At 43.3% G+C, this 24,726-nt stretch overlaps 1 protein-coding gene across 1 annotated transcript; it reads right to left on the bottom strand.

Annotated features, from left to right (window-relative positions):
• Nucleotides 1–996: 996 nt before the first annotated feature.
• Nucleotides 997–24,002, bottom strand: hecw2a (HECT, C2 and WW domain containing E3 ubiquitin protein ligase 2a; the record flags this gene model as incomplete). Its single annotated transcript, XM_083902514.1, has 29 exons — nt 997–1,108; nt 1,787–1,899; nt 2,298–2,383; nt 3,560–3,674; nt 4,409–4,555; nt 5,212–5,341; nt 6,592–6,690; nt 7,341–7,493; nt 7,716–7,829; nt 7,908–8,028; nt 9,050–9,132; nt 9,238–9,321; nt 9,618–9,714; nt 9,822–9,924; nt 11,087–11,221; nt 12,108–12,293; nt 12,547–12,671; nt 13,741–13,847; nt 15,058–15,208; nt 15,365–15,457; nt 15,542–15,890; nt 16,678–17,513; nt 17,604–17,704; nt 17,918–18,057; nt 18,569–18,738; nt 18,879–18,945; nt 19,355–19,449; nt 19,721–19,828; nt 23,624–24,002. 29 exons carry the CDS (start codon nt 24,000–24,002, stop codon nt 997–999), a joined length of 4,599 nt encoding a protein of 1,532 aa, XP_083758640.1.
• Between the last annotated feature and the right edge of the window lie 724 nt (nt 24,003–24,726).

Raw genomic sequence — 24,726 nt, 5'->3', positions numbered from 1 at the left:
TGCTATTGTTAAAAAAAAAACAGAAATTAATATGAGCAATCTGGAGTAAAATTCCTGTTGACGAATCAACAATCCTGAAAATGTAATCTGCTGTGGTGATCCCAAATGAGGCAGAAAGACCAAATAAATTCAACATTACGGTAAAAGCAACCCTAATTTATGGTGACAGGATCTATCAATAATCTGAGGAAGCATCACTGGCAAGAAAACTACTTGAACAGGAACTCTAAGGTGTGCAGATCTTCTCCTTCTGCTCATAAAGGAGCGCTGAGATGTTCTAAAATCAAACAGTCCTGACCAGAATCTGCTGCCGCCATCATCGCACTGGATCAATCATCTGCTTTCAGACACACACTGATATGCCCGTGCACGTCCTCTGGACGATCTCCAGAGGACGTTTGTACTGTACGCGAGAACCCAAAAAGTCTGGACCTTCTCTGGAACTTCTCCTGCCAGATCCCCCGGAAAAACCTCGATAAGATAATTCACGAGTGAGACCGCGTGAGAACATGGAAGGAGAAGTTCTGCCTTTTGTGTTGTGTATGTGTGTGTGTATTTGTGTGTGTGTTACAGTTTATAAGACTGCAGCCTCAGTGCAGGAAGGACACAGTTTGGAGGTCCAGGGAGGGAGACGGGGAGCAGCTGTCTCTGAGGTGCAAGTTGGATGTAATGAGAGGAGGGCCGGAGACGCCGGGAAACTCAGAAAACCAAGGAGGACTGACATGAACTGCAGAGATAAAGCACACGTGTGGCTCAATGAACAAAGGTTACACCATGAAAACAGCTTTTCATTTCCGCCCCGTTATCCAGAAGGTGTTCTCTTGATCGGGAATGTCAGAGAGAGAGAGAGTCGGAGAATTGGAAATGAATCCAGTGAGCTGGGTGACCAAAAAAGAAAAGAAAAGTGTTATCCACGGGTGGGTAGTTGCCATTTGAGGGTATTAGTTTTAGTTTTTTTTCCAGGTGCTTCTCCGTCTGGAGTTAAAACCTGGGGGGTTATTCCAAACCGAAGGTGCTCGTTTCCTCCACGGCGGTGACCAGCTTCTCGTAGAGCATGGAGAAGGACGGGTACGGAGGGAGGTCCAGGCGATTAAAGCAAGTGTGAGCCCTGTTGGAGACACACGGAAACAAACAAGAGATGACGATGATCTTCTACCGCTTTATCCTCCACAACATCTACTCTACTGTACGTATACAACGTCCCTTCAGTGGAACGAGTTCCTCTTATTGTACACATATTTAAGAGATGTGTTGGTTTAAAAGATTACTAGAGTCTTAAAACTGCTCTTTGACTCTTTTTACAATTGTTTTGTTATTAATTTTTGTCATTATGAAAGAAAAGCAAAAAAAACACGTTAAAAAATATCTTATTTTTGAATTCATCTGGAGGGCTGACTACTGCATTAACATTCATTTACAGACAAATGTTCAAATTTCAAGATTCCCAAGTGTTTATTGTCCTGTTTACAGTAAGAAAACATGTTTCAACAGATAAACAGTAATAATAGTAACTAGAAAAGCACTCGGAGAGCGCAGACCTCCGCCTAGGCAGCTTAGCCCCCCCACAAAATAGCTATAAAAATAGTAATAGCATCTACGGATCACGCCCAAAATTGAATCACTTGTTCCTGGTCCCATTGCGTACATTTCCTGAAAATTTCATCCAAATCCGTCATCGACTTTTTGAGTCATGTTGCTAACAGACAGACAAACAAACAAACTCCGGCAGGTCAATAATAGCTATACAGCCGTTGCTTATAAAAGTGCACTTATTCAATAATCCTACCTGGGTAAGGAGGTGATTTTCCCCCATTTCTCCACACAGAACCTGCGAGGTCCATTACTCCCCCGCAGAGAGGCAAAGCCCTCGTATGGAATACTGGACGTTCCTGTTACAAACTGGAGACAGAAAGCATCATTTTTCATTTGTTAAAGGTCCAGTGGGTCACATTTTGGGAGGATTTACACTGAGAAATGGAATATAATAATGACTAATGTGTTTATTTTAGTGTATAATAAAGTTTTGAAGCAGAATTCACAATGTAAATCAAGGAAAAACAACATCCTTTCTGGTCTATGAAGGCCACCGTAGTTCCCTGACATGAACTAGAAAGAGAGCCATTTGTTACATGCTGCACTCTCACCATTATATGTCACTACGTCTTACATACTGTGCCTTTAAAGCATATAAACACAGATACAGATTGTGGAATTGTGTGTGCGTATGTGGTGCACCCAGCCTCCACAGGGGGGCGCCCCAGTGTACGGTGGTCGGTCAGTCGCCCACGTGCCCTTACCTGCAGCAGCCTCAGCCTCTGCTCATTGTTGAATCTCTCCACAGCTGCCCAGAACCAGCGAATCACTATGTGGTTGTCATGGTAACCTGAGGGAAGAAGGCTGGATGGTGATGGTGCATGAGTCAGATGCATAACAAATAAGATCTGCATCTCGTCTTCCTTCTCCTCTCCTCCCTCCTCCTCTGTGATGTTTGAATGGTCTCTGCTGTTTAATGTTTAATGGCTGGAGTTGTTTCGTCCGTCTCAGTCGATCCCTCTATTAAAAGAGTCTCACACTGAGTCATGGCCTCACTGTCAGGTCCAGTTCTCTTCCAGCTGCTGGCGGCTTTTCAACTGCATTTGGCCAGACCCTTAAAAAGCCCTTTAATATAATCTCTTATAAACGCTCTGGACACTGAGTACTACACACCATATATATATATATATATATATTACAATAATTAAGTAGCAGTAACTTTCCGGTAAGTTCCCAGTGCTCGTTGTAAATACATTAAAGTAAAAGCTAATATGAAGTTTAAATTAGAAATTCAGAATATTTGTCAAAATCAAGAATCTGGGCCTGTTAAAGTCATAGTTCAAAGATAAAGTCTATGCTAGAGTGTGTTTGCCACTGCGATTTCCGACAGGAAACTACTGTAACTAAGTCTAAGTCTACAACGTGAGAACAAAACCACTACTAATGAAGAACTACACTTCCCAGCATGCTTTGAGGACAGATCCCGGTGCCAAACTATGCCAAACGAGAGAACGCAGAGACATCTCTTTACTAAAACCTCTGTAATTTTAATCTGCTTCAATTCAGCAGCATCAGACTTTGCACAGCTCATGTCCACATGTTGTTACATGACCTCCGTGCCTTTTTAAGCTCCTACTGCATATTTTAAAGGTGATATTTGCTTTAAAATGCAAGAGTATTTTAGGCGAGAGGAAAAAAATCCTTCATTTATGCTGTGTTCCAGTGGCATCTACAGTGAAACTGGTGGAATCTCACAAGTGTTATCTTTATTTTGATACCAAGATAATCCACATAGAGCTTGTAACTGCAGCGATTTACTCTATTTAGTTTGGGCATGTCATTTTCGAGCAGGGACTCCAAAAAGAGGGTATGGGAAGAAGTTAATGAAGCAAAACTCATTTTCGTTTACCCAAAAGCTCCTGTAGTGGATCAGCTGTCACCTACTGTATTTAATTTTTTTTAAATCTGGTTGAAAAAAGGCGAATAAGCCCTTGTGAGTGCTCTCTACACGTCCAGCTCTATCTACCTCCTCTGTATTCTGTGTTGTTCCTCCAGTCTGCCAGGTCGATCTCTGCAGTGCCTGCAATCACCAGCTCCAGCTCCCTGGCATCGAACACCGACACCAGCCGCACATCCACCACCTCAGAAACACGCACAGATGAGCAAACGGAAAAAAAAAGAAAGACATATGCAGTCATTTATCACAGTCCTCCCACACATATTAGTATGTCTGAGGCGTCGTCGCAGAGCTCTGAGGAAACACAGCCACGGGCAGAGCTCTGCGGTGTGAAAACACGGAGACGGCACACGGACAAACACAGCTGAGGACAAAGTTTTCCATCACTTTATTTACACCAAATAAAGCAAGTGGTTCAATTTGTTTAGTGAACTGGGGACTATAAACTATAAGCTCACACAGCAGTGGACAAAGTAATGTTTTGACTGGTTATTACGGCTAATTTTGGATTCTTTTTCAATAATCTGTAAGGAAAATCTGTCTGTAAATCACATTTGACAGGTGATTTACTAAGAGCACCAGTGTGTGCAGTGCCAGTCTTGTATAAAGTACCTTAAAGGTCTAAATCTTGACTTAAGTAGAAGTTGAAGTCACTTTTTTTAATAATATTACTTAAGTAAAAAAGTCTTAAAGTATATGACATTTACTGTACTTAAGTGATTAGAATTAAGTTTTAGAAGTAAGCTCAGTGGTACAGTGAGTACTTAATCTAATCCATTTGTATCTTTTGAGTATCTCTTGAGTTTCCCTGGATTACAATAGTAGATTACAGAACATATTTGGTGATGTTTTGGAGTATTCTTTCTCCACAATATATGAAAGAAAAGACACTAGGAGTTCAGACGTGCGCTGCCGTACCTCATAGAAGCCTCGGACCAGGCTCTCCGTCTGCTGAGCCACTCCTCTCTCGATACGCCACTTGACCATTCGCTCGATATACTCCTTCTTGTTCTTCTCGGACACGGGGATACCAGCCCCGCCCGGCTTCAGCTCTCGCTCTGTAATCTGCGCAAACGCAGAAGAAGATGTGGGGGGGGGGGGGGGGGTGTGTGGTTCAGTGAGATATTGACAGCTCATCTAATAAAACCTGCTGCACCTCAATATATTTGCCATTTGACAGTTTTGTCTCGTCCTGCACCAAACTCCATAGAGAAAATCTTATATTTAACATGAAGGCACACAGGTGTAATTGATCCACTTGTGTCTTTAGATTTAAGTTGACATTAAGTTCAAATGTGTTATTTCATGACTTCGATGTTTGAAATACTTAACTCAGATTAACCCGAGTGACACAAACGCATCAAACAAGGCAGCAGTAGACCAACAACTCTCTTGTCCCTGTGAGATAAAATTGATAGTTTTCTCTATGGGCTTTTGAATGGGAGATAGAAACCTGCCATTTGCATTGATTAAACAGCTGGAAAAACAATGAGGAACAAATGTAGAATCTATTCTTAACATATGATAGACTGAAGCAGTTGTAAATTTTATCTTTTTCTTTATTTTTTTTATTCAGTCCATGCTGATAGCTATATTTCTAGTGTCAGATCCCAGACTTTCTCATGTAAATAGAGGCTCATGTGTCAATAACTCAATAACAAGCATGCTTCAAAAAAAAGGTGGACTATACCTTTAACAAGTAAAACAACGTCTCCTCCTACCTGTCCAAAAACCTCCTCGTTGACAGTGAAGGTGAGGTCCAGCATGTCTTCAATGTCGTTGTCCTTCATCCACTGAAGGCTCTGGTGGAACTCCTCGTCCAGGAACTCCAGGTCACTCAGGTCACACGGACTGCACGGAAAAGGTCAGAGGTTTAACACACACACACACACACACACACACACAGAGATTACAGATGTCAGCGACCTCATTGACCAGCTGTCCTGCTCATAAACCATGGCTGATTGTAAAGAGGGAGGCTGCAGATCAATTAAATGACGAATAAGAGACAGACAAGTCAAATATAACATAAACATAAATATGTATCCCTAGAGATGTGTAGATATGAGGGGGTTGAGACACTTAGTGGGACAAAATCTGATTTATATACACATATTTTTAATATTAATATCAGGTTATGACCAGTATCAGTATATTCCTTTTATCTATTTGAATATAAAACAGTCTTTGCTGTTCTTTGTTCACTCCTTAACTCACAGACTGAAGTGGAAAGGATTTGGATTCAAATGTTAATTTATTTTTGGATGTTTTGATACGGCTGTTCACATCGTCATATGGGTAGCGTGCACGGAATGTATAGTGTTGCCATGGAGACAGTGAATTAGTAGTTTCATTATTCATAATTCATTCGTTATACACACCTGATTTCATGTGACTTCTGCAGTTAGCGCTAACGTAATATTAAATTAATCAGACCTTTGACTCACACATTCCCAGGATGTCCATATAAGGAGTTTTGTATTGTTCCCACAGCGATTTACCAAGGGTTAATATCAAGTAGAGTAATAATGATGTTGAGAGCAGAGAGTGATGTCACACTCTGCCTTTGTGTGCCGTTACCAAGCCTCCGGTGTGAGGACGCGTGGTCTACGTGGTCTACTACCCGCATTACTCACGACACGACCCGTTTCCTGAAAGCTCGGAGTTCAGGATGTTCTGTATACGAATGTGTATGTTGTGATCACTGGGGGGAGCGCAACAGTAAACACAGGCAGTAGCAGAAAAAGCCAGATGGAAGAAAGTAGGTCAACGTGTCTATGACTGATGTGGATTCACTTCCTAAGAAAGCACAATTTTGGGTAAAAAAAAAGGCTCCATTTTCATGATAAGAAATAAAGATAACAGTGAGGTAGCTTACTGGCATTAGATGTCATGATTGCTATGAAAACTACTAGTATTGCAAATTGGGCCTTATATTGCTATAATTATTTATTATTAGTCAAGATATGCAGTTGTAAGGGACCATTTTTTAATGCAAATAAAATCATTTTCGGTTTGATTTAATGCATAACAGAGAATAACGGCCCTTTATGATTGCAAGCATCTAGCGTCTAATATAACACTCGACTAAAGGTACGTACATGCGAAGAAGCCCCTTGTAGAAAGGCCGGGTGAAGAAGGCGTCCAGCAGATACTGATGGACGAGAGCGAGGCCCAGGATCCGCCCGCTGAAGCGAAACCTAGGACACGGAACAGGGAAATGCAGGTAAATACATGAAACCAGCTGATGTAGCCCGCACAGGGTACCATAGACTTGGTGATATATCGTCGTGCTTCCTCGTGCAATACGATAATCGATAAACCAGGGCAAATATTGATATTTTAATTAACAAATGAAGGCTCTTTAAAGTAAACAGTCCCTGCCAGCTACATTATCGAAGTTCAAAACATAAACTTTATGCACTTTGTTCTTGTGAACAAATAGTGAAACCCTGCACTCTAAACTTTCAACGTTAACGTTTTGTTTTCTTCACTTAGACCGATATCGTAGCATATTGATTATCGAAGAATCGCTATATCGTATTATCGACTGTGTATCGCAAAGGGAGTCAAACTTAAATCTTAAAAGTTCCATTCCAACAAGTCCACTGTGATATCGCAATTAAGATATCCATGATGATATTTCACAGATTTCAAAGTAAAAGTCCTTTGTTTTGACATGGAATGATGCATATTTCACACAATAAAACATGTATACAATGCAAAATAAATCTACTAATATCAAAAACAGTCAAGTAAATAAGTGTTTAGGTTGAAAAAAAGATAGATGTGTATAGACTATAAAGCCGCCTCGAAAAATAATATAATAATAATAATATAATAACCTTACCACTCATGGTGGTTGTCCACAAAAGCAGACATGGGGCTGATCTGGACTGTGTACGTGTCGTTGGCTGAATACTCAAACAGGCCGTAGTACGGGTTGAAGAGTTCCCTGGACACCAGGAAGAAGAACTCTCTGGAGGGTCCACTGTAGTCCAGTCTGCAACAAAAAAAAAACACCATCTGTAAAACCAACACGGATGCCGTCAATCATCTTAATAAAGAGCCAGCTGCTCATTCACCTGTGATGTAACCAAAGCGCGTGTCATTATGCGCCGTGGAGATTACAGTAATGCTGATTTGCATTCGCTACATTAAATCAGTAGCAGGGGGTAGAGGGATAACACACACTTTGCACACTCGATAGGGAAATGAAGCTCACCCGTCCTCGCCCACAAAGCTGACATAGAGTTTGCTCCTCTGCAGGTCTTTACGCGAGTAACACATGATCTGGTTAAAGGCGTCTTCGAGAAGGTGGTCCCTGCGTATGATCAACCTGGGAACACACACACAGATAATTATACAGCGTATACACAACACTAGGGTTGAGAGAGCAGCGGTAAATGAGGCGTACTTGACTTTCCCTGGTCCCTGACCGTATCCCTTCGTCTCCAGCTTGCGATAGAAGTTCCTCAACTTGGCCTCGAAATCTCGCTTGTAGGGAGCAGGAGCTCGGGCGTTGGCTCTCTGGGTGCCTGAGACGGAGCGAGAGAACGACAAGAAAAGGAAATTAATTTATAAGGGGATAACCACTTGAAGTGAATCATCTCATTTAAGATTATACTATTATTTTATATAAAGTAAACACATTTTTGCTCCTTTATATGCAGGTATTTTGAAGATGCTAAATGGGTGCAGTTTATTCTTGTAATTTGATCTTTAAACAAAATTAAAGTTTCAATTCAGTGTATTTCACGATAGCTTTTTGACATAATTATCCTTGATTTATCCTTGATTCTCACGTTTTTTTGAGTAATTTTAATTTTCGCTCATTTATCACACTACGCCAGCACGCTACACCAGGCAGCGCGTCTGCCGGCTATTTTGCAAACATGTTTCCAAAGGTAAGCTAGTGATGCTACAATTAGCATTAGCGTACGGCTAACATAATACGGCTGACAGTCGCAAACAGCTAGCTACGCTAATGCTAATCGAAAATTTATTTTAAAAAATTCTGTTGTGCCTGATGAGGTTGCACAGTGTTTGTATTATGTTAGCATTTACGTTCCTTATGATGCATGACCGTAACTGAAGTAACACATACTTCCTACGGGGACTGCACTAGTATGGTCAAATGAAGGTGAGATGGCGAGCGTGTATATATTCCAGCTTCTTCCAACAATCCAAAAACATGTAAATTGGGGATTAGGTCGACTGGAAACTCTAAACTGACCTCAGGTGTGAATGTCAGAGTGATTGGTTGTTGCCTTATGACAGCTGGGATTATCCAAGTGGAGGATTAAGTGGTAGAAAATGGATGGATGAATAGATTCTTATAAGAAGGAAGACTTACTTCTGGTTGGGAATATAGAGGTTTATTGCCAGGGAAAATGGGAATATGGTATGTGTGTTTCATCAGGCCATGTTATATACAGTATAATAAGATACTGTGACATCGCTTTGTTTGTTTAATAATAAAACAGAATATGTGGCATTTCATAACAGGCAAGAATTTAATAAAGTTGTCAACAAAGCGAGACAGAGAGTCAGACTTACCGGGGGAGCTCTGAGGGGAGGAGAGGCAGTAACCCGGGTGCAGTAACGGCGGCACGAATGACATCACCTCCTCCTCGAATAAGCTAAAGAAACAACAGTTTTAAAAAGCCGGGATTAAGCCGGATTGTGTCGAACGTGGCGCCGTTGAGGTGCAAGTCGCCAATCGGAGACACATGCACAGGACTGACCTCAGCAGCATGACAAGGTCGGCGTCGCTGGAGAGACGAGCCAGCCCGTTCACTCCCTCGGTACGAATGAACTGCACCTTCTCCCTGCAAACACACACACACACACACAAATACTATTCTTGTCAGGACACTGCATTGACGACCAGGTCTTAACCCACAAACAGCAAATACGTCCCCACAAAGGCACACATACAAGCACATGTCACACACAGCACTAGTCACACGTCAGGGGTAAACTGGCACAATCCATCAGGGTTAAAGGTTAACTGTGTGTTCAGGTTGACTGATGATGACGATAATGGAGGCGATGAAGGTGAACAAGGCTCGAGAGGACGGGCGGGGGGGAGACAAAGACAGAGAGACACTTAAGGAGGACATACTTGAGCGAATTGTTCCTGGCGAGCTCGGGCTGCCTCTCCTGCAGGATCTCGAAGATGTTGGGTTGCCGTAGAAACGCCACTATCTTGTCATTGTAGGCTGGCGGAGGAGCGAAAGAGGATGAGAATGAGAATTGTGCGGCGTGATCACAACACACACACACACTTCATGGTGCGAGTGTGAGCGTGTGATTGTGCCGGACTCACCCACAGGAACGACATCGTGGTACTGACTCCGACTGGAGCCGCTGAAGGTGCTGGAGGGGCGGGGCATGACGGGTGGGTTGGTTTGGCGAGTGTCATCCACGACCTGTGACAAAGAGAGGCATCAGGTCGCATCCTGGTTCTGAGAACACCACAAAGTGACTCAGCTACACCCGTTATACTGTACTATACTATACTGTATGGTACTATGTTGTACTGTACTGTACTATGCTTTACTATACTGTACTGTACTATGCTATACTATACTGTTGTACTATACTGTACTGTACTATGCTGCACTGTACTGTACTATACTGTACTGTGCTATACTTTACTGTACTATACTGTACTATGCTATACTGTGCTATGCTATACTGTACTGTACTATGCTGTTCTGTACTGTACTATACTTTATTGTACTATGCTGTACTGCACTGCACTGCGTTGTAATATACTATGTTGTACTGTATTGTAGCATACTATGCTGTACTGTAGTATACTATGCTGTACTGTACCATGCTATACTTTACTGTACTATACTGTGCAATATTATACTGTACTATACCATACAATACACTAAACTATACTACAATATACTGTACTATAAAATATTATACTGCAGTATACTATAATACATAATATTATAATACACTAAACTATACTACATAATATAATACTATACTATACACTAAACTATTCTACAATATACTGTATTATAAAAGACTATACTATACATTTCAATATACTATACTATATTTTCCTCCTCTTCCTCACATATACTTCACACACTGGTAAAGTGAAATTAGATCGAGATGGAGCGAGAGATAAAGTGACTGTATTTAATTTACTATTATATGTTTCATTTTCTACACACTCTGGTGAAAACTCCTCAGCTCCACTCTGATCACCTACCCTGGTATATCCAGGTATGTGAGAGGAAACTCCGGTGGTACACGTACCATAGTTTGAGAACCACTGTATTTTGTTACATTACGTAAGCGACAGCTGTCAGGAAACCGAGCTATTAAAGGCAGATTTTCACTGACGGCAGCGTTAACTGTGTACTGCTGCATCACCAGCAGCACTGATGTTCTACTTGACGGCTTCACCACAGGACCCCCAGCATCATTAACATCCCATCTGTGCTAACACTGCAGAGAGTCACTGAGCATTCCTCTCCTCCACGCTGCCCTTTATAAACACTGCAGTGTTGTTGTTGTTTTTCAGAGTTGACTCCAGGTGACGAGTGCCGGGGTAGTTTCTCTCACCTCCCCAGCACTGTGGCTGCGTTGGCGGCTCAGGTGCTGGCGGTGGGCCAGCAGCCCGGTCGAGCGCGAACTCTGGAGCGGCAGCCGTGGATCGATGAAGGTCGTGGAGCGACAGTTGTGGTCCACAAAGAAGGGCTGAGGGAGAACCAAATAGTGACAGTTATGTGAGGTCACGCTGAGCGTCATGAGTGAGCAGAGACTGTAATCACTGAACACACATGGGATAGTTCATGAAGAAGTGACACAAAGGCACTGATGACGGGTCTTTTTGTGCCTACTACTGCTTTTTTAAGAAGCAAACCAACACAACAAAAATGAACCACAAAATCAAAATCTCTCACACAAATCCCTCAGGAAGCTGCCTGCTGATTGGCTACTGGCCTTTGGACTAGAAGTAGTCATGGACTTGGAGTTACTGTCCATCAAGTACTCGTTACACCAACTTTTCCACTGCCAAAGTACTTAAAATAATTGGTTGTATGTTACATTTGCTCCAAGCTCATTTTGAATGATTAAACACATATTCACCATGAACTAGGTGCTTACAAACATGCATATAGTTCGCATACTAGCCCTTTATTAGTAAATTAAGCATGTATTAACACGTTATGTAGGAAAAATCTTAATTCATGTCGTAATAGAGGTAGAATAAGGTGTTAGTGATAACTAATAAAGGGCTAGTATGCTACTTATATATGTTGGTAAGCAATTAATTATTTAAAAAAAAAAAAACCAAAGTACTTTTTCTCCTGCACCAAAGCTCACAGAGAGAATAAGTGATTTTACATAGCAGCACAAAGAAGCTGCTAATCCACCACTGCATCCATCCTTAAAATTAAATTTCTTATTATGTGACTTCAGTGTTTTAAATCATTAATTCGGATTTACTTAGGTGACACAAACTTATCAAACGAGGCAGCAGCAAAATCTGCAGCTCCTGGGTCCCTGTGAGCTAAAAACACACATTCTCTCGATGAACCCCGGACGATCGACTTAAAAAAGATTTAGCAGACACGCGCACCTTCCCAGTGTGGTCGTGCTTCATTTCCCAACCTCGAGGAAGCTCCAGCTGCTTGTTGGAGAACATGTTGAGGAAGGTGACGAGGTCGCGGTTGTGCTGGTAGCGCTCGAAATAATGAGCGTCCCGGCGCACCTTGCTGATCATGTGCTTCAGGCAGGTGTTGCTCGTAAACATGCGGTAGGCACTCTGGTCAGAGAGGGCAGAGGGGTCAAGGGATTAGAAAAGAGTAGAGTACATTTGAAGGCACCACGATCACAAAGCATGGACCCAGAAACGGATTAAAAAAAAGCTAAATGGAACTCAGCCATTATTCAATTTTTAGTTTACTCTTGTGTGTCTGCCATGAAAGAGATTCTGGCCAGAAGCCAGAGGAAAATAAGAGGTGCAGGGGTCAAAGGTCAAAGGCAACAGTGGTAGTAGTGAGGTGTGTCAGACTGACAGGGTTTGAATGCAGCACGGTGAAGAAGTCGGGGCTGCACAGGAACTTGGCGCTGGGCGACTGGAGCAGCAGAGAGAGACGCGAGCGGCCGCTGGTGTGAGCGACGGCGCTCTCTCGCCGGTATTCTGCAACACAATCGACACACACACACACACACACATCAGTTAAGCCTTGGAACAAAGGTACACAAGAGGATTAGGGCCACAAAATGACACTATCGTTCAAAAGTTTGGGGTCACTTAGAAATGTCCTTATTTATGAAGGAAAAGCACTTTCCTTTCAATGAATATAACATAAATGAATCAGAAATACACTCTATACATTGTTAAAGTGGTAAACGACTATTCTAGCTGCAAATGTCGTATAGAGGCCCATTTACATTTCCGTTCTAATAGTACATTGTGTTTGCTAATCGCGTTAGAATGCTATTGGATGATTAGAAAACCCTTGAAACCCCTTGTGCAATGATGTTAGCACAGCTGGAAACAGTTTTGCTGGTTCTTTGACCAAAGCAAAGTTATTATTTATTATAAAAATCATTATTTCTAATCTTTCTATTCATTTTGCAACGCTTTTGATGAATAAAAGTGTGACTTTTAATGGAAAAAAATTGTTTCGGTGACCCCAAACTTTTGAACGGTAGTGTATGTTGTTGCTGAACTAAGCTGAGAAACGTTCAACTTTCCAAGTGACAGCGAACGCACCAGCCAATCGAATCACATTATGTGAATACTCCAGCACATACAATAGCAATCAAATCACATTTATTCATTATGGTGGACACCATTATGAAGCTGTTCATGTCAGAAACTCTACACTAACTTCCCTCCTTCATCCTCCATCAAGCGTGACAGATATGCATGTACACGAATGTTCTATTAATGTGTGAAAATGACATGCCCAGCCATTTACATTCTGCTGAGTCAGATTCACGAGGTTTTAAATCCATTAGCGCACACACACAAGCTCTATCGGACATTACACACAGGCTTTGCAGGAGGCAGCTGGCAGGAAAGATAGTATGTGCGTAAAGTCCACTTCACACATTTGTGTTGATCAACACAGCTATTCTGAGTCATGTCTGGGGAAAAAAAGTAGTCCAGGTTTGCTGTGGATGCGAACTGACTGATGAATATAATCTTGTTTGCAAATGGTGTTAAACAGATTATTAGCGTAGTCTTATTTTTAACTCACCAGAAATGGAGTGGGGTATCAGTTCGCTGTCTGTTTCGGGGAGCAGATCGACCGAGGCTTCCTCCGCCCGATCGCTGTTGGTGATGGTCCTCCTGATGCTCTGGTATCTGTCGGTCAGAGTAAAGAGACCTCGTAAATGACCTGTTGTGTTTGCTTTCTTGTCATGTATACTTGTTTTGTTTCTACTGGATGTGACACTAAAAGACTTTGATATGTCAAAATAAAAGAGTTCAAATGGACCTCAAATAGAAGACAAACCCACATATACACTACCGCTCAGAAGTTTGGGGTCACCTATACAATTATTTTGTGTTTCACATTAAAAGTCACACTTTTATTCATCAAAAGAGTTGCAAAATGAATTAAAAAATAGTCAAGACATTGACAAGATTAGAAATAATGATTTTTATTCAAAATAAAACTGTTTTCAGCTGTGCCAACATCATTGCACAAGGGTTTTCAAGGGTTTTCTAATCATCCAATAGCGTTTTAACGCGATTAGCAAACACAATGTACCATTAGAACACTGGAAATGGGCCTCTATACACCTATGTACAATCCATTAAAAGCCAGACGTTTGCAGCAAGAATAGTCGTTTACCACATTAACAATGTAGAGACCCCAAACTTTTGAACGGGAGTGTACAGTAAACCAGATTCATAAGCATGGAACAAACCCTACTTCTTCCCAGGAGTCTTGAGCATTAAAACACAAGCCACACCAGGAAATAAACATGTGCACACGGAGGATTTTGCGATGATTTGTGAAGTGATGGATGGGCTCCTTCAAATAAGCATGAAGGAGGAGGATATATAGCGTTTAGACAGGGCGACGTAAATCTCTCCACTCAAACCGCTGTGGTGGGAGGAGCCAAAGGTGATTGTGGGTCGGTGTCATGAAGTCGAAATTTGAAAAATGGACACTGAGGTTTTAAAGCATTTTTTTTTTTTTTTTTTTTTCTTTAAATCAGATTTGACCGCTGACTCTATAAATTTACCTTTTATATGTCTGACACCTTTGAAAGTGAAGTTATGTCTCTTTCCCACATTCATTTAGACAGAAACCTGGTTATGTTACTTGGAAATCGCAGCCCAGACATGTTTTAAAACAGGAATAAACGTTACATTTCCTTCAGACCAGTGTGTGAGAGTACATCTATATATATATACACATAAATACAGTATTATCTATATTAAACGTCCAGTGTGTAAGATTTAGTGGCATCAAACGACTGAATACATCTGAAACATCACGACGGCACAACAGTTCTTAATTAAAGGTAATAATAATAATAACAATAACAATAATAAATCAGACCTGCGGTTGAGTTGCTCCATCTGCTGAATGGAGTTGGAGCGGGTCAGACCCTGTGGGGCAGGAGGTCCGGTGGGACGCTGCCACGTCGTGGTCCGGTTCACGTGGTCCACGAAGAAGATCCTGCCGTGGCTGTCGATGCGAGCCTCCCAGTCTGAGAAGCAACGAACCCAACATACACAGTTTATGTCAAATGCATCGGTGGGGTGGTGGGGGGAGGCGGGAGGGGAAGAACAATTATGCACAAAATGTCAATTGCTAATGGACAAACACGATGCTTGCATGCATGCAGAGACACACACACACTCACTGGGGGGCAGAGGCTCGTCCACACGCTGGTATCGGTGGATATCTTGACGTACAGAGGGAAGAGAACGTACAGGATGGCCATTGACATGAGCACCTGAACACAGACACAGAGAAGTCTTAGCGCATATGGAGACACATTGAGTTATAGTTAAATATTTCTACAGGGGAACGGGCGTACCTTCCTCTCCATCTGTTTCTGTGGTCGCTTGCTCTGAATCCCCAGACGCTGCTGCTGCCGCCGCCGCCTCCTCTGGTGGCTTCATCTCCGCCCCTTCCTGTTCTACCACCATGCCTCCTGCAGCCTGCAGGCTGAGCCTCCTCACGCCGACCTCCTCAACGACCACCTCCACTTGCTCGCTGGTCGGAGGAGCTTCTCCCTCCGATTCAGCGACAGCGGCGACTTGTCCTCCACCTCCACCTCCTCCTCCTCCTCCTTCATCGTCTTGGGTGGTGGTGGTGGTTGTTGGGAGGCTAGACACTGGATGTCCCCCTGGATCTATGGCCGTCTCCGCTCCCTCTTCCGCTTCCTAGAAAATAGCCCACAAAGGAAATGACAATGGGTGATACAAATGAAGATCAAGAGGTTATTCATATACTGTGCACATGGTTGTTGTGCAAGTCATGCTCAGAGAGAGAGTATGTGCAACACTGGCTCCGTCACCAAGGCAACAGAGAGACGAAAAGCTGAGAGACATTTGACAAGAATTGACTGTTCTTGAGATTTTGTCTTGAGTCAGAAAATATGTAGAATCATCTGCAATGAAGTGTTTGATTCCATATATTGAAAGTAGAATGATGATATTCCAACATTATTATGAGTTATTATGAGTCATTATGAGCCGTACAAATGACTGTACTGCTCCTTAAAGGAGACATATTATACAAAATCAACTTTTAAAATCATTTTATTACTTATATTTGGGACTCTGGAGGCCCTATGAGTAGGCAAAGTGTGAAAAAAGATGACTCAGTCCAAGTACAGGAGATAAAACAAGCGACGCTGACTTCTGCACTCATTGTTACGTCACAATGACACTGGAATTGTTGTCTCGCGGAGCTCCACTTTGTCCCTAAAAAACGTGAGAGTGCAGACACTCTCAGAGGGCAATAGTATCCAAAAGAGCGGAAATCAGCGAAGTGTTCCATTCTTGGCTGCACAGTGCAGCACAGAGTTCTACACAAACTTCCACCCTCAGAAGATTTACATTTTATATGTGACGGCAATGTGCCGGCTAGAGTCGGTGCCTTTATCAATTGGAAAATAACTCAAGTTTGTTAATGCTTCATGACGTCCAGACACATTAAAGGACTCACCACAGCAGTTGCCAGTGTGACCGGGCAGCTCTCCGACGATGAAAAGACCGTCTGTGGAGCCGTTGCCATGGAGCCGGTATCCATCTCCGACGACAGCTCCTCACCAGGCATCCTTCCATCTTCGGGCACCTCCACGCCCTCGAGCAAAGCGTTCGCCTCTGTGAACGGAGTCTCCTCGTCCACCTCGGAAAAAACATCCGGCTCTAACATGTCGTCCAGATCCAGACCTGGCACCATCTCGACCCCGAGGGCCAGGTCTTCCGTCATCTCCTCGGGCTCCTCGTCGACCACGGATGGCCTGAGCTGCTGCAGGTGCAGGTGAAGCTCGGGGAACAGGTCGTCGTCATCTGGGTCGACGACATCCGGCGGCGCACCGTTTATCAGCAGCGGCGACAGCGGCACTGGAATGAAATCAAAGGCCCCCGACCGGTCCTCGTCCTCGTCTGAATCGATGTGCAACATGGCGCTGAGCCTCGTGTGTGTGGGGAAACTGGAGCGCAATCTGGGCGAAGCAGCACCCAGGGGTCTTTCGCCAGGGCCCTTTGGGGCCTCGATAGCATCCAGACCCTCGCTGAATGACCTTTGGAGCATTTCGTGCCCCGAAAAGCTTCCAGGCTCCACAAATCTCGCTTGAGCTCTGACAAAAGGCAGCTCCTTTTCTGGGCAGGCCGTGGCCCCGCCTTCACTCGTGCCCTGGGAGCCCTGGGAACCAGTAGGCGAGGGGCCCGGGGATGATACCAGCCCTGGAAGGTGATGCGGCAGGTCCTCATCGTCTGACGGTGTCCCTGGTGCTCCGTTTAACGACGAAATGCCAATGATCGAATCAGGAGAAGCACCTGCAGTGAAGAAGCAGAGAATGAAAAGAAAATGTTTGTGTTTTTTTAAACTAAAAATGCAAAGAATAGTTGGTTTAAAGTCAGATTTACCGTCAGGTCCAGTGGAGGTGAGCTCCACCTTGAACTGCAGCTGACCACTGACATGTTCAGTAGGCAGCCGCCGACACAGAGAGAAAGTCACGGGCTGGACACTGGACAGAGGAAACCAGAATGAGTAAAATCGTCCACATGGAAACCAAAACCTGGGCCTAATGAGGCAGAACCTCATTACTGAGGAACTGGTTGAGTTTAAGGCTTGAATTGTGGTTAGTTTGAGGTTAGGATTGGATAAAATATCAGATAAGGAAATAAAGACTATTAAATACTGAGAAATAAAAAAAAAAAAAAAAAAAAAAAAAACCCACCCTGGTATCTTTTCAATAAGTCTCTGCACAGGGATGGTGAGCTGTCCGAGGAAGCGCTTGATGATGGGTCGACTTTTGGCGAACTTGTCCTTCACCTCGATGTACAGGATGTCTGTCATAAGTGCTACGAACGTGTATTTCTGCAGAAAGAGAAAGAAAAATACATACACTCTCCGAGACAGTGTCTCATACGTCCCATCATGAAAACACATTCTAAGTGACACGGGGGGGAATGATGATGCATGAAAGCAGCCTTACAGGTCGACCTCTGGATTTATTATCGCAGCAGTGCAAGTCTGTGATCCCTGCCATGTTTCATGATGTTGGTTTTTGCTCCTTTTCCTTGTCTTTGGTGATCGATGATGTTTTCCTCTTTGTATTTGAGCTGCTGTCTCTGACAGGCAGGGGCTGGAGTTTTTGCACACTCTACTGCATGTTTGGAAAATGGGACTGTGATTGGCTAGGCACTTAAATCGTGTCTGGTGATATTTCACACTTAATACCCAGCAGCAGCAGCTCCAAATCTGTCACGTTTTTGAAGAATCATGGGGAGTGAAAAGCTAGTGTGCTTTTACTTTGAAACAGGAACAAGATTGTGGTATGTTTGTGACTGATATTGGATGAATGTGTGTGTGTCTGTGTGAAAAGCACCTCTCCGTGCCAGACAGGGTTAATGGTATTCGCGATGATGGCCGATCGTCGTTCCTGTCCGTGATGACTGAAGATGGGGAAGACGCTCCTCTTCCCCGGGTGGATGGACATCTTCAGATAGGGGTCTGGGTTAAAAAACATGCCCTTTTTCAGGCCCGTGGCTCGCAAATCTGCAACAACAGGAGAAGATATTCCTTTGATAACATTCTTCTACTTCGTGCTTTGCCAGGAAAACAAACCCCAACATCATAGGGTGTTCTATGACTGCTTTCAAAGCTCACTTTTAGCTTTTCTTAACTTCTAAACTCACCCGTCAGAGTGAAACTGATCAGCTTCCGAGGATGTTCGACGCCCACCTGCTCTGTCAGCCCTTCCACCTGAGACACAGGGCAAAAACACTGTCACGCTGTTGGCTACAGGAGGAAGAAGACACTGTATTTCCAGGAACCACACACACAAATGTATCCCCGTAGCAGTAGAACAGCAACACCTCTACGGTGTGGGTAAAGTTGGGGATTGAGACGTAAGCAGGTTCTAGAATGTATTATGTGTTAATTGGCGGAAATCTGTTTTGTTTTTGTGTTGCCTCATGTATCCACACCTCAAAAAAACATAATTTAAGGAAAAACAGTGGGATTTCTTAAATGAGACCCTAACCCTAACCGCAACCCTAACCTAAACCCAATGCCAACCCAAAAACCAAGTCTTAATCGTGACAAAGCTGAACAAAAATATCACAAAGACATAAATATGAGTAAACGCAGACACACAGAAACACAGACAGACCAGGACTGCTGGATTCTTCACGGTGATGCAGGGCGTCGTGGCTCTCAGTGCTCCACTCACTCCGTGATAGTATTTGAAACAGATCTTGGTCTCAGCTGTGTGGGGGAAACAGTTGAGAGTTAAGAACTTATCATACACACTATGTATAACTCATTATTCGGGAAGTCTCATTATAAGGTGGCGCCTGATTGTGATTCTTACAAATAAGAAGAGCTGTTAAAAAGCTTATATGAAGCTATTCTTGTTGCCCGGAAAAACCTACACACTCTGAAAAATTTATCTGAAAAAAAAAATATTTTCACAGAGCAAAAACAGAGACAGAGCCAAGTAATGGAATGGAAAGAATTGTATCATAAAGTAACTTACGCTCCATAAAGTAGGGCCCGGCCTCGAGCCGCCAAACTATCTGACCTTTCTGGGTCCCATTCACCCCTCTGTTCTTACAGTCCCACACATTCGAGGGACTGGTTTCGTCTGGAGGGGGAACAAAAAAACAGTAAACAGTTTGTTAGCTCTGTGGGCGTGCTCATTCTGGAGATAGTCAAATCATTATTCTTGTCGTGTTGACATGATTTCACAACCAAACAACACAGACAGACAACACTGCTGGGGGGGGGGGGGGGGACAAACTGCATCAGTTCCACCTTTAAGTATGTTTAGTCTGCGCTCTCCGTCTTTAATCAGTCAAATCCGTTCCCAAAATAACTTTCCTCTGACCTCTGACCAGAAGGACAAACACGCAACTTCCTAAAAAACAGGGAGGGGGAATTCCGCTGGAAGTAGCACTTCTCTGCTCAGATTAATGAAGCACGGAGGAAAAGTTCTGAGTGAACTGTACAGTATATCTGTGTGTGTGTGTGTGTGTGTATTAGAGGTGAGGGTAGGTTGCTTATCATTGAGTGTCTGCTTAGTCAAGGAAAGTGGCAGCCCCTCAGGAGTATAAGACCCCGGAGCAGATAATGAGCTTCATGATCGATAACGAAGTGACCTGACACCTCGACCGGCCCCAGCATCTGTCACCCTCACAGCGACACAACGTCAACGCTTCAAAGTAATCCAGACAAGTCAGGACCTGGAGGTCAGGAAAATGGTAACAAGTTCAATTAACATAATAATTAACACATATATATATACAAAATAACTGAAGAGTGGCCTGTCAAGGAGACTTTTTAGAATCCAGTTAAGCCCCACACTAGAGAATAATTGGCCATATTTAGGTGCCGATCTGGCCCTTCCAACAACCATTTGTGTCTTCTGATTTCAGGCTGGTTTGAACAGATTATCTGGCCAAATTATCCTGTCGTGTTAGGGATTAACTGAACCCGGCAATAACCAAATGAGACCTTTTGTTCAGGACCGTAACTTGCACTTAAGCCAAGTTGCCAAACTGAGCTGAGTAAAACTGAGGAAGCCAAGGGCAAAACACAATGCTCACTCATGGTTTTTCAAGTGCGTTATTTCATACTATTTTTAGCTGTGCAGGGGGATCTCTCTTTCTTTTTTTTTTGTCCTTATAGTGGCTTTAAAACACATCGTGATGGGTCACCTCTAAGGTTGCAAAGGAGCCGGAAATTCCCAGAAAATTTCCAGTAATTTGCCTGTAGTGGAACTCTTGTCAGCTGCATTTGTTAAGCTCTGGGGAAATGTTGGGCACTTTGCAATATGCTGCTGCATTTTTGTAGCATTGTTCACATATATCTTTGCACAATATTTAGACAGAAACAAAGACTTTAGCTGGTGTGAAATACGTTAACGCGCTGCATGGCGTACGTGGCATTTTTCTGTTACGTAAGATGACACAAAAATGCACATATGTAGCGAGTTAGCTATACTAATGTAAAGGTCTTCAAAACATTATACAAAAAGTACAGAAAGTACCGGAATACATATACTCAAGTTACTGTATTGAATACTTTCGTGTATTTTGTATTTTTTAAGTACATTTTAAAATCAGGATTTTGTATATAAGTATTGTACTATTACTACTATTAACTTTTACTTAAAGTACATTTCAAATGAACTACTTTTTTACTTCTACTTGAGTACATTTTCGGATGACTACTTTTACTTCTACGTGAGTAATATTTCATCAAAGTATTGGTACTTTTACTTGAGTACAATATTTTAGTACTTTTTCCACCTCTGGTAGCTAGCACCAAGATAAGCTAGCTTCTTTCTTGAAATCATGCTAGCTAACTTACGTTTAGCATATCCGGTTTACAAGTAAGCTAGAAATACATTTTGTTTTAATAGTTGCTGGTTAAACTTTAACACCATAAATCAAGCATCATCAAAACTTACTTTCTTAAGTCGTTTGCTAAATTTGTGGCTTCAATATCTGTGTTGTGGCCTCAATAGCCCTGCAGTAACTTGTGTGCTATGTCCCTGTGATTGAGGAATAGCATATTATTCCCAACTGGGGGTCGTACCTATGTTCCCCGGGTCCTATGTTCCCCGTTTTCCCAAAAAAGGTCCTATGTTCCCCACTTTCTATGTGATAGGGGAACATAGGACCCTTTTTTTGAAAAAGGGTAGGGTTAGGGTTAGGGTAAGAGAAAGGGTCCTATGTTCCCCGGTCACATACAAAGCGGGGAACATAGGACCCGGGGAACATAGGACCCGGGGAACATAGGTACGGTCCCCTCAACTGGATTCACATCAAATGTGGTTATTTTAGCCAAGATTATGTTTTTTTTTATTTTTTTACCAACTATATGTTCCCTACCAACTTTGAAAATGTTCAGTTAATCCCCCTTAAATCCCAATTTGCAACCTCACACTAACGTTGTCACATGACCACCATCACTACCTCAAATATTTGCAAACCACCCAACTATTGCAATACGTCAAAAACAAACCTGATCTGGAGGGAGCAAAATAAATTCCTTACAGGATGTAATTCTAGAGCGCAGTTTAGTTTTTCTGTGGGAAGGTCACTTCTGTGAAAACGGGGGTTGGTAGCAGATGCTTCACTTTTGTAAGGAACACGGTGAAATAATGCTGACTTAAGAGGCTGCTTTGAGTCACAGAAACTGCGGTGACGTCACAACAACACCTCCATCCCTCTGTAAACACAGAGGCGGATTAATTCACACACTCTTACACCCAAATGTGGCGGCAGCGGCACGCACGGTTACTGCTGTATTGCTTTTCACCAGGATGGACAAATCTGCCAGACACTTTGAGACACTTTGACGCAGAGAGCCATCATCAGCACACAGGTCAATGCATCTGCACCCCTGTCAAATTCCCGTCCCTAAGCAGGATTAGCATCGCGACCACCCTGCAGAGTCACAGAGACCTGCGTGTGTGTGTGTAATCGTACACGGAGGCGGCGCAGTTTTGATGTCGACTCAGCCTCCAGGGCTGTGTAAAGTCTCATCAGCTCCCGTTTCAGTATTGACTCAGAGATGGAAGCACCTGCACAAGACTCTCTACTCTCCCAGCTTCCAATAATAAAACACCAGGATCAGCTGATAAGCTTTGAGGACAGGTAGGGTCACGTCAGAGCCAAAATAGCTCAGCGCTAAGATGTTTTTCAGCAGCGGAGACACGGAGAGAGAGAATTAAATACAAGAACATTGTTTCGTTTGTGTTTCCGCTGATTCAGATCATACATTGAGATTTGAACCTGAGCCACGCACAAGTCACAAAGGGTTTAAAAGCTGCAGTGTGTAACTTTACGTGCTTGTTGTTGTTGTTATTATTCTGCCTTATTCTCTGTATTATTCTCTTTTGCAGGGCACTCAAGTTGGAGTGTGGAGTGAATAGACTTTTTAAGAGCGAAAAAGAAAACTATCATAATAAGGAAAGTTCTGCTTCAGTGTGGATAAGGCCTCACAGTTTCACAGGGATGGAGGACGGATGGAGGACGTGGTGCCAGAGTGTCAGCTGTTGTAGATGAACAGTCCTCGGCACCAGCAGCAGTGACACCGGCACTGAATATTTAAGCTCCTCCAAATCACAGAGGGTGAATTCTGTCACTGCGACAGCCCACGTGTGGAACACTTAGGACGTCAGGACAGAGAGCATTGTAACTGCAAATGTATGAAAGTCAGCAATCGAATATTTTTCCACACTAAACCATTCCGTTTTTATACGATCTTGGCCAAACCAAACAGTTTCAATCTACATCCATTCTTCCACCATCTACATCCAAAGACAGACAAACAGACAAAACTGTGTCTCCTTCAACAAAAAAGTAGGATTTTTCCCTGACGCAGCACAAGCAGAAGGACACAAGACAAAAAAAAACCATGCATATCTGACCTATGTGGTAGAGTCCGATCCAGTCTGTAGCATCCACTTCCTCTTTAATGTCCCAGGATATGATGAGGTTCTGACCACGGTTCAGCGTGAACTCCAGAGTGGACGCCGTTAGCGACGAGCGGCTCTGGGACGTCACCAGGTCTGTGTCGCTGTTGGCCCGCGGAAGTCCTATTGGACCGCTGGACACGGAGGCGGTGTCGACCGCGGCCCCGCCCCTCTCCGCCAGGGTCCGCAGGTTCTCCGGGCTGAGGGTGTGCCGCAGGTGGGGGCTGCGCCTGCGCGGAGCGGACAGGTGCTCGCGGCCGACCACAGGCAGATTGGGAGGATTGTGCGAACGTGTCCTGGGGGGAAGGACTGCGGTGGCCAGGGAGGGACGCATGTTTGCAAATGTTTGGTGAAGAAGAGACGGCTACGAGAAGTGAAAAGAGTCAAAGATGAGTCAGAGGGTCGGGTTCTGCTGAATTCTACTTAAATCCTTGTTCAGTAAGAGCCTCATAAAGGGAGTGTGGAGGCTCCAGGTGTCCTTGCATCACAACGCCGCGGTCAAGGTTGAAGACGTTGAACCTTTGCCTTTTATTCCATGTTATTCAACTAGAAACTGGAACCTGCAGACAGGAAAGAAAGACGAGAAGAGAGAAATAAGTGATCTACAGAAATTTTGCCGTACAATAATTTTGCCGTTTCATCCAGTATAACCTTAGTTTTACTTCACCCACATTCCATAATACAACGAAGGAGGGAAGGTGTTTGTGTTTGTGTGTGTGTGTGTGAGAGAGAGGAAGGTTTGAATAGTACACAATTCATTTTATTTTTAGAGCGCGTTTTTATTAGTTTATTGCTCGCACAACGTGCCACTGACTTGTTTGAATGATTAATGAAACACTCAATGAAAATCTATATGATCTCCACGCTCGGGCTAACAGATACACCCCTGTGGACGAGGATGTCTCATCTGAGATTCATTATGAGAGCAGAGGAAAATAAATGTTTCAGTCCTCCCCATCACACACACACACACACACACACACACAAGGGAAGGAGGGAGGGATAGTAGGTAGGCATGGATGTATGGATGGATGGATGGATGGATGGATGGATCATGG

The sequence above is a fragment of the Microchirus variegatus genome (genome assembly GCF_963457635.1).
Source record: "Microchirus variegatus genome assembly, chromosome: 16".
NCBI classification, from domain to species: domain Eukaryota; kingdom Metazoa; phylum Chordata; class Actinopteri; order Pleuronectiformes; family Soleidae; genus Microchirus; species Microchirus variegatus.
The sequence above is the reverse complement of the archived record's forward strand: the minus strand, read 5'-3'. Positions and strand labels throughout refer to the sequence as shown.